General features: G+C 39.2%; 1 protein-coding gene across 4 annotated transcripts in view; it reads right to left on the minus strand.

The window, feature by feature from the left end:
* Window positions 1-15,625, minus strand: part of PHKA1 (phosphorylase kinase regulatory subunit alpha 1) — a 129,062-nt gene that overhangs the window by 64,565 nt on the left and 48,872 nt on the right. For all 4 annotated transcript variants that reach the window (XM_054472053.2, XM_054472051.2, XM_054472050.2 and 1 more), the window contains exons 9-14: window positions 14,573-14,626; window positions 13,105-13,227; window positions 11,027-11,122; window positions 10,137-10,244; window positions 7,972-8,050; window positions 1,921-2,055 (exon numbers count right to left, since the gene is read on the minus strand). In XM_054472053.2, coding sequence (XP_054328028.1) covers window positions 1,921-2,055; window positions 7,972-8,050; window positions 10,137-10,244; window positions 11,027-11,122; window positions 13,105-13,227; window positions 14,573-14,626 — 595 coding nt within the window. The remainder of the gene's footprint in view (window positions 1-1,920; window positions 2,056-7,971; window positions 8,051-10,136; window positions 10,245-11,026; window positions 11,123-13,104; window positions 13,228-14,572; window positions 14,627-15,625) is intronic.

Raw genomic sequence — 15,625 nt, forward strand, 5'->3', positions numbered from 1 at the left:
TAAGATCAACTAGTACTCAGGTGGGTAAGATGTTGGCTAAATAGGGAAATACCTTCCTTATCTCAAGGGATTTAGTGCTAGTGGACTAGTATCTGGAGATTAGAAGTGCATTATAGGTCTGGGGTGACAGAGAATGGCCAAAAAAATAAAAACAGGAAGCAGGTTCTGGGAAGGGGTGAGGTATGTATCCCACCTAGCAAAGCATCCACCCAAATCAGCCTCAGAAGTTTTAGAGCCTTGACTTGGTATTTACCTCAGTTAGGGTTGAGTAAATAGAGGGAACCAGGTGTATTTTATAATATTCAAGCTAATTTGTGGCTAGATTTTAAAAATTTATTAGGATCTGAGACATATTCAATAAATTTGTTAATTTCTATGTGTATATATTTTAGTTTTTCATTATCTTTTTAAGGCAAAGTTTCTTTAGAAAATTCTAATCATGTTATATTTGAATTTTTAGGAAAGGGACATTCCTACATCATAGCTAGGATGGAAGAAAGAAATCCATATACTCCTAAAGCCAGATGCCATGTTAATAGCTCCGGAATGCAAGGAGTTCAAGCCTTGTTAGCATTAAATATATGTTCCTAGAGACAGACAAAAGTCAGCTCTGACTCTTGGTCCTTTCCTCCTTGGTTGATTCCCTCTCAATTTAGACAAAGAAATTAAGTGACTGGAGTTAAGTGCCAGAGAAAAGGGAAGGAGACTGGTTTTAAGCTGGGAATACTTGCCTTAACTGTAATTACTAACATACCATTCTTGGGTGATAAAAAAGTACACACACACACGCACGTGCACGCACACACACACGCACACACACACACACACACGCACACACACATATACAAATTAACTTCTGGGTTTGTAAGTGGCAAACCACTATCTAAGATCCAATGTTTTACAAATGTACTCCCTTGTGTTTTAAGATTGTATTACTTTTCTATTGGTTCTATAACAAATTACCACAAACTTGGTGGCTTAAAACAACACAGATTTATACTTCTACAGTTCTTGGCATCATGAGTCCAAAATGAGCATTATGGGACTAAAATCAAAACCAAAGTGTCAGCAGGGTTGATTCCTTCTGGTGGCTCCAGGGAAGAATCTATTCCTTGCCTCTTCCAGCTTCTAGATGATGTGGACATTCCTTGGCTCATAGCCTTATCACTCTAATCTCTTGCTTCTGTTGTCACATCTCCTACTTTTATAGTCTGGTCTTCCTCTGATTCCTTTTATAAGGACACTTATGATTACATTTAGGGACCACCTGGGTAATCCAGGATAATCTCCCTATCTCAAATAAGTCCGTTTGGCCATATAAGGTAAGGTTTATAGGTTCCAGGAATTAGGACTTGGATATCTTTGGGGAGTCATTATTCAGTCTTCCACAAGAGTAGTTTAGAATTTCTTTTAGATAACAATATAGTAATTTGTTTAATGCAAAAAATCTATCACTAAGTTTAATATGTGAATTAATTAAAAAATAAGTACTAATTAAAAATAAGTATTATATTAAGGAATCTTTTATATTATCAACTAGCTCATTAAATGACAAAGTATAAAAGACCTAAAAACAAGTTCCTTGGCTATCATTTCATATAAAATAAGCAAGTATTTGAAAAAGAGGTATAGGTTCCAAGAAAGGAGAGAACATGTTATTTAAGCACACACTTGGAATAAAGATACAATATTGGCTGGTAATAGTCATGCCTTATGTACCCAAAGGGTTCATAAAACACACCTAAAATTATCAGACCTGCTCAGAACAGAGAAGGTAAGAAACTTCGATTCTAGAGACTCTAAATTCCTTCTCAGATCCAGCTTAATAAAGCAATACACAATCATGAAGAAGAAAAAAGGATGGAAACCAGCCTGTATTGAATAATGCTTTGATTCTAGCAGGCTGGCCAATCTCCTTACCTAGGCTGGCATAAATGTGGCTGAGAATACGAGCTGGTTGTACTCTGATGGGATATACCTCAGCAATGGTCTCCACGTAAATTCCCTTGTCCTTCAAAATGGCCTTGATTTCTTCTGTTTCAGCTAGAATGGAGACTAGAGGAGACAAAGAAGATGAGGTCAACAGAAAATTTTATTTCAATAGCAACTTAACAGTCTCTCAAGTTATATAATTTCTTTTGAAGAGAAAAAAAGGAAATGGGAGGAAATGAACAGTTATTGAGGAACTTTGATAAAATAAGTATCATGCTAAATACTTAATATTATCTAAAAGGAAAAGGAAAAGATCTCAAGACTAGAGCATTAGATTTTGCTTTTTGGCTAAATACTTATGTGCTCCTAGAGAATACCACACTCTTTTAATATCTATGATTCCATGTTTAAATGGGGGAAAAATCCATCATGAGATTTGGTATAGCTTTGGTAAAAACTGATTCCCCGAGTTCTTTTGTATCAGTAAACCTAAGGTCAGAGCCAGGTATGTGGGGGTAATAAAGAACACCCTAATGACAAGAGTTGCCTATAGCTAGAGAATGATAGAAGGCATGGTGAATTGGGGATAACAATTCGAGTCATCAACATTTAGAAGGTATTATAGTTGAAATTGCATGTTTTTTAGGCGGCAGGTAGGGGGTGCTGGGGAGAGATGGGGGATGAAACTTCTCTAGATTCAGAGCCTGCCAAGCCTGGACAGCTCCCTTTTCTTCCTCTTATACTCATGTCACTGAAGTAGGAAGCCCAACTACAAGAGAGGAGGCTAGGCCAGCTTCCTGATTCTTCTTTTTACTTTCCCTATATGGAACAGACACCTGGCTGGGGGCCAGTAATCCAATTGAGGCTTTAGCTGTCTTGACACTAAGCACCAGTGGCAAATGTGCCCTCTACTCCTGCTCCTCTAGTGCTGGTAGATGTAATGGATTGTTCACAGGAAAAAGAATGCAGTGCTTGGTTCATTCTAGCTTACCATTATTTTCTACATTGAATTTTTGAAGCAAAGGCTTAGTTAACAAAGTGCTACTTTGCCTTCCTTTGCCATTATCCTTTGTGTATTTTTCTATCTTGGGAACCTCATGCTAATGGGCTGCTGTTGTCTGGGCCAGGATAGCAGGATATGTCGATCGCAGAGTCCCCTGGACATAACACCATCTTGATTACTTCTAAGTGAAAACATGAAAATAAAAGAGATTCTTCAGGGAAAAATGTGCAGAGGAAGAATGATAGGGGGCTGAGGACAGTCCAGGAAAAAAAATATGGCAATTCATTCATTCATTAGTAAACATTTATTAAGTACCTCAATGGATGAGGTGCTATGCTAGTCACTAGGGATATAGAAATGGATAAATTAGTCTTTCCCTCAAGGAGCTCACAGTGTAACAGAAGTGGCACACACATGGATTGTAAAATGACCTGCTAGGTAAATAGAGATAAGTGCACAAAACTTTATGAGACCATCCAGGAGTGACACCTAGGTAGTGTGGGGTTGGGAGGAGTAGTATCAGGAAAGGCTTCTGAAAAGTGTTGATGCCTAAACTGAGTTTGAAATAATGAATAAGTTAGCTAGGAGAAACAAGGGATTAGGAAGGATATAGCCATTCTAGGAAGAGGGTCCAGAATGAACGTATCAAGCACATAGATGAAAAACAGCATGGCTGCATGTATAGAGGGAGGTGGGAAGAACCACATACACTTCAATATTGCTGTAGCATAATATACCTTGCATAGTGGCAAGAGAAATGGATCTGGAAAGATAGACAGGGGTTAGAGCATCGTGAAGGGCATATGCATCACTTGAAGGATTTTGTATTTCATCTTTGGGCCATGCTTTCCAAACTGCTTTCTACTGAGCCTCAGGATTCTTCAGGGGAATTGGTTGTAAGAGTAGAGGGGACTGAAGGACAGTCAAGTGAACAATACTCTGGGACCCCAGGAGTACCTTCAACCCAAGCAACTCATTTTTTTGTTTTATAAAATATTTAGAAAATTCTTATTTAGTGCCTCTTATGTGCTAGGCACTGCCGTATGTTAAGGACATGATCCCTACATGGAAAAAATGAGACGGCTATAAAGTCCTGCTAGAGGCCTGAATAGAAGTTAACCTGCAACAGGATATGGTAAAGGTAAGGAAGAAATTGTTCCAGACAGAAGAAATAGCATGGGCAAAGGCTCAAGGGAACAGAAAACAAGGCAGAGCTAGGAATTATAAAAAGCCCTTTATAACAGGAACATGTAGTATAAAGGGGCAGTGATAAAAAATGAAGCTGGAGATGGGGTCAGGGGCTAGATCTAAAGGGCCTTGTAAGTCATATTAAGGAGACTACCAATGGGAAGCCCTTGTAGAGGTATAATCAGAGGAATACCATATTAATACCTGTACCTTAAAAATAGTACATTCAGATTGATAGAGAATAAACTGATAGACTGTAGTAAGACAGAGAGACCAGCTAAAAAGTTACTACAGGGCTGGGTGCTGTGGCTTAACGCCTGTAATCCCAGCACTTAGGGAGGCCGAGGTGGGTGGATCACCTGAAGTCAGGAGTTCAAGACCAGCCTGGCCAACATGGTGAAACCCCGTTTCTACTAAAAATAAAAAAAATCAGCCAGGTGTGGAGGTGCATGCCTGTAATCCAGCTACTCCGGAGGCTGAGGCAGGAGAATTGCTTGAACCCAGGAGGCAGAGGTTGCAGTGAGCTGAGATTGTGCCACTGCACTCCAGCCTAGGCGACAGAGTGACTCTATCTCCAAAAAAAAAAAAAAAAAAGTTACTACAGTAATGCAAGGAAGAGATGTTGACTACCTCCATTAGGATCAAGATATTGGTACTGGAGAAAACTGGATGGATCTCAGAATTATTTAGGAAATAAAGCAGCCAGAACTTGTTAACTGTTGAATGTAGGATATGAGAGAGAGGAAGATATCAAGGATTCCCTAGGTATTTACTTGTGTAACTGGGAGGATGATGTGTCATTTAATGACACAGGCATATAGGAGGAAAAGCAGGTACGGGTGATGTAGTACTAGGAGGGTATAGTTGAATAATTTTAGACATGTTGAATAAATTTACAGGGCAAGTGAGACACCCAAGTGAGGCTACCTTAAAGGAAGCTGATACAGATTCAGGAGTCATTAGCATAGAAAGAGATGAGATGGGTCAAGGAGAATATATAGAGAAAAGGAGAAGTGGACTTAGAATATAACCTTGGAAAATGCCAACATAAAAGACATGGGCAAATGAAGACAAGCCGGGGGTAAAGTGGAGGAGTTCTTACATCATTGCTTGTATTTCCTCTATGGTATAGGAGGTGAGATCATCTTCTGAGAGTGAGGGAAGAAGTAAGAAGGTGGAAAGAGGGAAAAAGGAAAAGGGAAAAGGTTGGAATAGGAGGAGGCTGAGGAACAGAAAGAAATATTTATAGAAGCAAGAGCAGTGGGCTAAGGACAGAATTCTCAGAAATACCAATAGTTAGGGGGCAAAGAAGAAGAGGAAGACCAGAATGAGAAAGAAATGTGCTTAATCTAGGTTGAAGGAGATTCAAGAGAGTATGGCATCATAGAAGACATGGGATACAGATTAAATACTCTAGTAAGATACAGATTAAAAAGTACCTACCAAATTTGGCAATACAAAGGTCACTGATAACTTAAGCAAGACCATTTTCATAGTAGTAAGCCAGACTATAAAATACTGCAGAATAAAGGGAAGATAAAAAAGTGGAAGTTTGGATGAGAAAGAAAGAAGCTATATAGTGTAACGAGAGGGAGATGAACATGTCAGTAGACTAAACAAAATAGAACCAATAGAATGGGAGAGTTTGAGGATTCCAGGAAAGAGTAAGTTTCTAGAGAAGGCTGGGGAGGAAGATAATGATCCAACATCAGAAGGAAGACTTGTCCTTGAATAGGAGAAGAAACCCTTTTTCTGAGATTGCAGAAAATGAGGCAAGGATAGGTAAGACTGTAGGGGTGGGGAGGGGTGAGACACTGACAAAGATCAGAATATTATCAGGCATGAAGCAGCAGGCCAAGAATTAGGCTGAAAAAAAGAGGTGGGGATTGAAAGCAGAGAAGGTGTGGAATAGTGGTTGAGAAGTATGAAAATGATGACTAATAAGAACAAGGATGAACAGGAGGCACTGTAAACCTAGCTGAGTTTGAGACCATGATTTCCAGTGCCACCACTCTGCTCATTTGTGTCTTTTTTTTTCCCCAATAGCTTTTTAGCAGGCCAGGTATAGGATCAGAAAATGCAGACTGTAACACTGACCTGGGGTTGTGATTTTTCGAGTGGGTGTAATAGAAAGTATGGTGCATTGGTGACTGGGAGATTTAGATGAACGACCATGAGGTAGAGAAGGGTAAACTAGGGGAAAATAGAAACAAGGGTAATGGGAAGAAAAAGAAAGTTGAAATAATGTTATGACTATGATCACAGAGTAGAATATTGGAATTTCAGATATCTGAAGTGAAAGAGACTTAAAGTTTCATCCTTTGAGTGGATGGCTAAAAGTATAGGTAGAAGGAAAGGTCACTAGAGTTATGGATATCCAGAACTTTGAGACTGAAGTGTTAGACTGCACTGACGTCAATGCTAAAATCTAGTTCTATGGCAGGATTTGGAGAGGAAGAGGAAGGCTGTAGCCAAGCCTCAAAGTCTTCAAAGAATGAATTAGAGCAACCAGGAGATCAACATGGACAGGTGGAATAAACCTCAAAGGAGAACAAGATCTCTCATGGGAAGGGAAGAGTAATGACTTTTATATAATGTTTGCTATATACACTGATAAGCAAGAACTACCTGTATGACCACATGGGATGCCAAGTATAAGAAAATTTAGAAAACACACGAGATTATTTTCCATAAGAACCAACCCCAAAGTCAAGTGATTGGAGACATCTCAAAGGAGTTTCACAACACCACACTGGATTGTGATGTTAGAGAGTAAAAAATTACCTCAAGTCTTCTACCCTAAGAGACTAGAATAATGGTGATATCATTGAGAGAAATAAGGAAGGTAGAACAATTTGCATTTCTTAGGAGAGGAAAAGGATGGGATGGAGACAAAAGAGGTCAGTTTTGTGTTTGAAGTGTAAATGGCGCAGAAGTTTTATAGATATTGGGACTAGAATTCTTTACATGTTTATAGAACCCAGCCTAGAGTTCTGCAGAAAGTAGATGTCCCAAATTTAAGTAAATTGTTAGGAAGAAAAACAAAAGTTTGGAGTATTCTCCAAAGAGGTAATAGTTGGGGCCGTGGAAGCAAATTTACTATGAAGGAGGCAGGCTTAGCTAACTAATACAGAGTGTAAATACAGAAAGACAAGAATATAAGACTAAGTGCAGCCAGGCGCAGTGGCTCACGCCTGTAATCCCAGCACTTTGGGAGGCCGAGACGGGCAGATCACGAGGTCAGGAGTTCGAGCCCAGCCTGACCAACATGGTGAAACCCTGTCTCTACTAAAAATATAAAAATTGGCTAGGCGTGGTGGTGCACGACTGTGAGCCCAGATACTCAGGAGGCTGAGGCAGGAGAATTGCTTGAACCCAGGAGGTGGAGGTTGCAGTGAGCCAAGATTGTGCCATTGCACTCCAGCCTGGGTGATAGAAAAAGACTCCGTCTCAAAAAAAAAAAAAAAAATACCAAGTGCAGAACCATTAGAAGGATATATAAAGAAAGAAGTACAGTAGAAATAGCACAGAAGGAGTGGTCAGAGAAAAAGCAGAGATAACCAGGAGGCTAAAATGTTATGACAATGAAAAGAAAATAATTTCCAGATATAAGGAGTGGTTAAGGGTGTCAAATAATATTTTGGAGTCATCTGACATAGAACATCATTCGTTTATTATTAAGATAACCAGCATTTTGAAACCAAACCAAACCAAGTTCATTGTATACTTTTTGAAGCCTAATAAAGTGCAAGATATAGAATAAAGTCATAATTTACTAGCCTAAAGATCTCTGCCCATAACCAGACCTTTAATATAAAGTTTCTTCCACTGGAAATAAGAATACATACCTTGAACCACAACATCTGGCTTTGGTACAGTAGAAAATCTGCGATTCAGGGGATCAATTTCTCCAGGGGCTAAAAATCCCTAAAGAAAAACCATAAAAAGACAGATTATTAAGTCTCAAAAGAGAAACTAATATTTGAGGGAAAACAACATCCCTATGCCCATAACCTTGCACCATAATATTCAAGAGACAGGTGTAGAAAGGAAACAAATGCCTTCACTGTATGAAAATGTTTGAACTCCCAAATTCACACCAAAATTCATTTTATCCAGAGTTAATTTCTATTGGTTGCCACAAATTCTTTTTTAGGTAGGGTATAAATATGTAGGGTATAATTTGTTTTTTTTTTTTTTGAGACAGGGTCTTTCTCTGTCACCCAAGCTGGAGTGCAGTGGTGCAATCATGGCTCACTGCAGCTTCAACATCCTGGGCTCAAGTAATCCTCCCACCTCAGCCTCCCAAGTAGCTAGGACCACAGGCGTGTGCCACCATGCCTGGCTAATTAGTTTATTCATGGAGACAAGGTCTCACTTATGTTGCCCAGGCTGGTCTCAAACTCCTGGACTCAAGCAATCCTCCCGCTTTGGCCTCCCAAAGTGGTGGGATTATAAGCATGAGCCACTGCACCCAGCTGGGTATAAATTATAAATAAACAAAGTTTTCTGGTTATTCCTCTATCTTCTCTGGATATACATATGATTAGATGATTAGATCACAGCGCTTACCAGTAATTTAAGCCATTAGTCCTGCTGTATTCTCATTTGTTCATGTATCTACTATGCCTTCTGCACATCAGAAATCTTTTGACTTGAGTTTCTGCCCTTTATGAAATGGGATGAACTCACCTATTTTTTCCTTAAGAATACAAATCACGGGCTGGGCGCGGTGGCTCACGCCTGTAATCCCAGAACTTTGGGAGGCTGAGGAGGGCGGATCACCTGAGGTTGGGCTTTCGAGACCAGCCTGACCAACATGGAGAAACCCCATCTCTACTAAAAATACAAAATTAGCTGGGCATGGTGGTGCATGCCTGTAATCCTAGCTACTTGGGAGGCCAAGGCAGGAGAATCATTTGAACCCGGGAGGAGGAGGTTGTGGTGAGCCGAGATCGTGCCATTGCGCTCCAGCCTGGGCAAAAAGAGTGAAACTCCGTCTCAAAAAGTAAAATAAAATAAAATAAATTTTAAAAAAAAGAAAAAAAAAGAATACCAATCACTGTGGTATTCTTTTTATCGATGCATTTACTTTATTTTAATTGAATGAGAAAGTCACCAGGTAAGGATTATTTAAACAAACCATTCTGCCCACTTTTGCTAGATTCATTTAGTAATGTCGACTAAGAGTAATCAAACAGCCATGGCCACAGCCACACAAGGAAAATGAACAAAACAGCTGCAAAAATCAGTTGTTATACATAAACAGTTCAAAGAGTCTGACTCAGATAGGATAGTTAAGTCCCACTCTTGATCCTCTAGGAGCCTGGGTTATATCTTATCAAAATAACATAGAGTGGGGAAGTAGACTTGCCAGATGATATGAAAAACTTCTGAGAAACAGAATGCCTCTGTGCAGGCTCAAAATGTCACAAAGAAGGTGGACACAAAGTCAGAAACTCCCAACTGCCTCATTAAGGGCAATCTCAACAGAATCTGATACAAGGAACATTTAGAGAGCCCCTTAACAAAATACAAACAAACATAAAAACCCAAGCAAAGAAAAAAAAGCCATGATGTTCCTAGTCACTTATCATGGCACCTAAAAATACCAGTTAATTTAGTTAAAGAATGAAACACTATATTGCTTGGAAGCATTAGCACTTAATCCATTATCAGTAATTAACTAGCTAAGCACAAATGCATATGTTAGTCACCAGGCAGGGCACTGAGGGAAGTTTTGAAAGGGATAGATCTGGGGCCTGAGCAGCTCCAAATACAGTGCCAAAGTAGGGAGCCCCGGGCAGCATGAGGGACATGGTTGCCAGGCAGCAAGAGCTTTTTGTGAGGGTTGGCCATGCTCCCTACTCCGAAGACCTGGAGGAAAACTATAATTAAGGCAAAGTGCAAAAGGCAGAAGACATCCTTCAGATTTAATGAGCTACTTAAAAATCTGATTATTATGGTGAGTTAAGGCAGAAAGAAGTGGGACAGCCTTGAAGATTCCTCTTACCTCTGCCATCAAGCTTCCTAAAATGTACAGAGACTGACCCCACATGTGAGGCAATTTCCCCATGGGGACTCGGTCCACAGTGTGAGGATTCTGATATTCTTCATCCACCTAAAAGAAAAGATGAAGAGGCCAGATGAGGAATAATAGAAGGTTTACGATACTGGATAATAAAAAGGCGGACTGGATTGTAATTTATACCCTATATAGCTACATACGCAATGCACTGAAAAGTGAAGCACTATCACTATAATCTAGGGCAGTGCTCCCCAACTGTGATGTGCATACAGATCACCTGAGGATCTTGTTAAAATGCAGATTCTGATTGAGTGGGTATGAGGTAGGGCCCGAAATCTATTTCTAACAAGCTCTCAGGTGGTGCTGCTGATGTTGCTGGGAGCTTATTCTACTCATTCCCACCGGAATGGAAGACTATTCTCTTCCATGTCTAATGCTCTTCTGCAGTGGAGAAGAGGAACAATGTTACACCCGACTGGCATTTTGGGGAAATGACAGTCTGAAAACAAGACATATTCATTTTCCAAGACTGATCTATTAAAACAATCCGGGATTACTGGCCTAAAAATAGAGAATACCAAATCTTGAGAGTCCACACAGAACATCATCCTAGTTTTTCCTAGTGATCTCTACATCATCCTCAAGATTAAGGTTTGGTCTTGTCCTTGTCTCACTGCGCAACAGTACCATCATTGAGATTGCTTTAATATTTTATTTTTGAAGGAATAAAATCATACTTATGTTGTCCTGTACCTAAAGAAAAGCTTTCAGAACAACAAAATAAGATTAAAATTATTTGACTCAAATGAGGTAGTCTGATCAAGGTACTGCTCCTCTTCTCTATCAGCTACATGTTATGGCACTGTCTGACTCACCCTGTCAGGAGGAACACTGTACAGCTCTGGCAGAAGTGGGACTCCATTTTTGCCCTTGATGAGGACTGCTTCAAGAGCCTCTCTATATTCTTGAACCTGCAGATAAAAGAAAGGCAGGAAAAAAAGACTTATAGAGAGTCCCTTTGAGGACCCAGGAGAAGGTTGCAGCCAAAGAAGGTCCTATTGCAAAGGAGCTTATTCACCCAGTAAAATAGAAAGGAAAGGGTATTTACTAAATGCTCGTTATAGGCCAAGTATTATGCTAGGAGTTTTGCATACTTTAATGCATTTAACTTTAAAAACTATCCTAGGAGCTATGTGTAATTAAGGCCTTTTTACGGGAAATTGTCTCAAAGAGGTTGTAAATTTGTGGAAGATCAGAGCAAGTACACAGTTGAGTCCAGGGTGTAGCCATTGCAGTCTGCTTCCAAAGGCCTGTCTTGTTCCACTATGTATATCTTAAGTATAGCTTCTAGATTTGAGGATGTATTGTCTTAAAACTGCATTTCTACCTGCCAAATTAGGTTCTCTTATGGTCAAGTTTATGTTCTGTGCTTAACCATTTGCTAAAGCTTAGCAATACATAAAATGTAGAAAAAAACAAAACAAAACAAAAAAAACCAAAACTGTAATTTATGATGAAAAAAAAATACAGTCAGTTCTGCTATAACACTTTCTTTGTAAACAAATTTGTTCCAATGCTTCTGATATATTAGGGAAAAATTTGAGTATAACATGAATTTCATGTTTAGTTATGCACAATTTCATACTGAGAATGTACTCAGCTGAACCGGGCCATGTAAGAATACACAAAACACACATGCATACATCTCAGGAGAACAATGAACTGTAACTATTTACATCTGTTGTTACTACTTTCTGTCCAATTTCAGATAACACTCCTTTCACCACTACTGAACTTACAAGCTGCAATCCTCTGATGGCCACTCTGGATATGCAGCCACATGCCTTGCCTTCTCTTCAGTTTTCTACCTCTTTCCTCTCAACCTTTTAAAAAAATTTTCCTCTCTGTTTTATGCTCTTTTTCTCTGTTTTCTCTCACCTTTTTAATCCCTCTTTTGTTCTCTTCTTCTTGCACATTCTATAGTGGGCATGAGAGCCAGGTGGGTGAGCTGGTGAGAACTTGGGTACACACTTGCACAAGCAAACTTTGGGTCTTTTTAAAAGTGAAAGTACCGTAACTATTGTGATATTTATGTATTTAACTATTTACCATGTATAAAGCCATGATACTATTATTTTTATTAGGTTCCTATCATTTTGTATGTGTTACATTTTATGTGCTGCACTCCTTACCCCATTTTCTCATAAGCCCAGTAGTTTTTATTTCTTAAATATGCATAACATGGTGATTTTTAAAGAATGCATATGGCCTGGGTGTGGTGGCTCATGCCTGTAATCCCAGCACTTTGAGAGGCTGAGGCAGGAGGGATAGGTTGAGCCCAGGAGTTTGAGACCAGCCTGGGCAACACAGCGAGGCCCATCTCTACAAAAAACAAACAAAAATAGCTGAATGTGGTGGCATGTGCCTATAGTCCCAGTGACTCAGGGGGCTGAGGTGGGAAGACTGCTTGAGCCCAGGAGATCGAAGCTGCAGTAAGCCATAATCACGCCACTGCACTACAGTCTGGGCAACAGAGTGAGAGACCCTGTCTTAAAAACAACAACAAAAAAAGATTGCACATGTATCATTATAGCAGAACTGACTGTACGTTGCATTTACAATATGTCTTTATCTGTGAAATTCAGATACTTTTAGGAATATATTCTTTAATGAATGGGGAAAAACTATTTTCATTATGTACAGAGAAACTGAAGAAGTCAATGATAATAGTTGGGCACTCAATGATCAGGAGTGAAACCAAAATTTTTTTAAAAAGAAGAAAAAAATAATCCAGGTCTTTTTACTCTCAGTGCCCTCAGCTAGTAGCCTGTAGGGAAAAACTGTCTCTCCCCTATTAGGAAGACTTCCATCTGGACACAGGGTTGGTATACTATTAGCTGTAAGAAGATATAACAAAAACATTCTGCTGAAAGCTCTTTCCCCAGCTTATTACCTGTTCTGCATTGCCACTGAAGACCCCATCAAGAATAAAGTATGTCCAGAACAATGGCCATTCACACTCAATGTTTTCAAATAGCTTTAGCTCAGCTGGTTCATAGTACAGACGATTGGGATCCTAGTAAAAACACAATAAAGTCTGTCATCACTCAGAGGTTAGATATACATCTTTAGTTCAGAAGTATTATAATACGGGCTTTCATTACTGATTGTTTTAGAGAAGGTGTTCGGGAAGGCAGAGCATGTGCCTACTAACTTCCCTTAGCAAGTACTCTATGATGCGACTTCTAACTAGCGGAATTGGGATAGCAATGATATCACAAGAGGGTGTATGAAGAAATAAGATTGGTTTGCAATAAAGTTCAGTTTGGTTTTATATTTGTTAAGTTTTTTGTAGTAATAGGACATACAAATAGAAATGTTTAGAAGGGCAACTAGAGATGAGGGTTTGGGAATCATTTTCATAGAGGTGACATATGAAGTACAAGTTACAGATGAGCTTTGTGAAATAGCACTAAATGAAATGAGCAAACTGCTCAAGAATGGAATCTTGGTAAACCCTCAGAGTGGGGCAAGGGAATAACAGAAAGAGAAGAATCAGGATAGTGTAGTGGGAAAATTAAAGTAGGAAAAGAATTTCAAGAGAATTTAGGGCTAGGTAAAAAGTGAGGTACTATAGAGAAGTCAAGGAGAATAAGGATTCAGAAAAGGCTATTGGATTGGTCATTTAAGAGCTTATGATGATGTTTCAGAACATATAATTTTAGTACACTGATAGGGGAAGAAGTCAAATTCAAGGCTAAAAAATAAAGTGGAAGAGAGGAAGTAGACCAGAAGAGTTTGAGCTCGATGATTTAAAAAGATCCATAATGTCTCTCAACCATCAAATCTAAGCTTTAAACAATGTTTCCATTACCAGTGAAAGTGCTTCATATTGACTGTTCAATCCCTTTAATAATACTGAATTTTTCTCATTGATATTTCCAAGGTGAACTTTTGACTAGTTCAATAAAAGGAACTTAACTTTTCAAAATCAAGTACTGTTTAGAACTAACCAACTACAAGAGGTGGAATGTGGGGCCAGAAAGATCTACTGATGGAAAGATTTTTCCCTTTGTAATTGTTAAATATTTTGGAAGAGATACTTTGAGACAATGCAAATACTATTTCTGTGTAAGCTTCCATCCACTGATTTTACCATGTATCAGTAGTTCTTTCCTGAAACTAACCAATGCAAGAGGTGGAAGGACTACACCTTCCTCTATTTTACTTAATCCAGAAAGGCCTACAAACAGAACCTGGCAGCTAAGCCAAGTTCAAGAAATATAGCAAACATCAGTTATTATTATCCTACTTAGTGATCTCTATAAGTACCATCAGTGAGGTAAATATTTTCTCTGAATGAGGCTGCAGGTAGAAGTGGCCATTCTACCTTGGATTCATTTTGGAGAAAATAAACCTACCTCTTTAGGAGTTTTATATCCATCTCGTAGAAAGCGACAGCAACCATAACGACCCTGGGAATGCAAAGAAAAAAGGTCAGCAGCTTGTACACTGGTACGGCCATGTAATTAATCAGAAATACATCCTTGCAACATCTATATGTACCACCAACCTATCACCAATAAAGGCATAATGCTTAAAACCAAAAAACCTATAATAATATAATAATGCTTAAAACCAAAAAATCAATCCAGCAGCAGAAACAGATTTCAGCAATGTGATTTCAAGTGAAGGCAAAGTGACAGGCTCTTCACTAAAGCAGTGTTCCTAACAGTATCCTCTCTATGGCTATCCACCTAGGGTAAGTCTGTGACAGCCTAATTACTAATCTATGTGGTCCTGTTCATAAGACACATACAGCTCATAAGTCATAAGACTCCATAAGCTTTTTAAAAAAACACAGATTTTTTAAATTTTGAGATAATTTTAGATTTACAGAAGAGTTGAAAAAACAGTACAGAGAATCCCAGTATTCCTATCAACCACCATTCCGTTATATTCACATCTTATATAACCACAGAAATTTGCCAAAACTAAAAAATTGACCTTGGTGGCTGGGTGTAGTGGCTCATGCCTGTAACCCCAGCACTTTGGGAGGCTGAGGCGGGAGGCACCTGAGGTCAGGAGTTCGAGACCAGCCTGGCCAATGTGGTGAAACCTTGTCTTTACAAAAAAATACAAAAATTAGCCAGGCGTGGTGGCATGTGACTTTAGTCCCAGTTATTCAAGAGGCTGAGGTGGGAGAATCGCTTGAACCTGGGAGACAGAGGTTGCAGTGAGCCGAGATCGTGCCACCGCACTCCAGCCTGGGTGACAAAGTGAGACTTTGTTTCAAAAAAAAAAAAAACTTTGGTACAATACTGTCAACCAAAGCACATAACTTATTTGGATTTCATCAGTTGTCCTTTTTTCTGTTCTAGGACCCAATTCAGGATCCCATATTGCATTCATTCATCATGTCTCCTTAGTGTCCTCAAATCTATGACAGTTCCTCAGTCCTTCCTTGTTTTTAA

This window comes from Pongo pygmaeus, chromosome X (genome assembly GCF_028885625.2).
Source record: "Pongo pygmaeus isolate AG05252 chromosome X, NHGRI_mPonPyg2-v2.0_pri, whole genome shotgun sequence".
NCBI classification, from domain to species: Eukaryota; Metazoa; Chordata; class Mammalia; order Primates; family Hominidae; genus Pongo; species Pongo pygmaeus.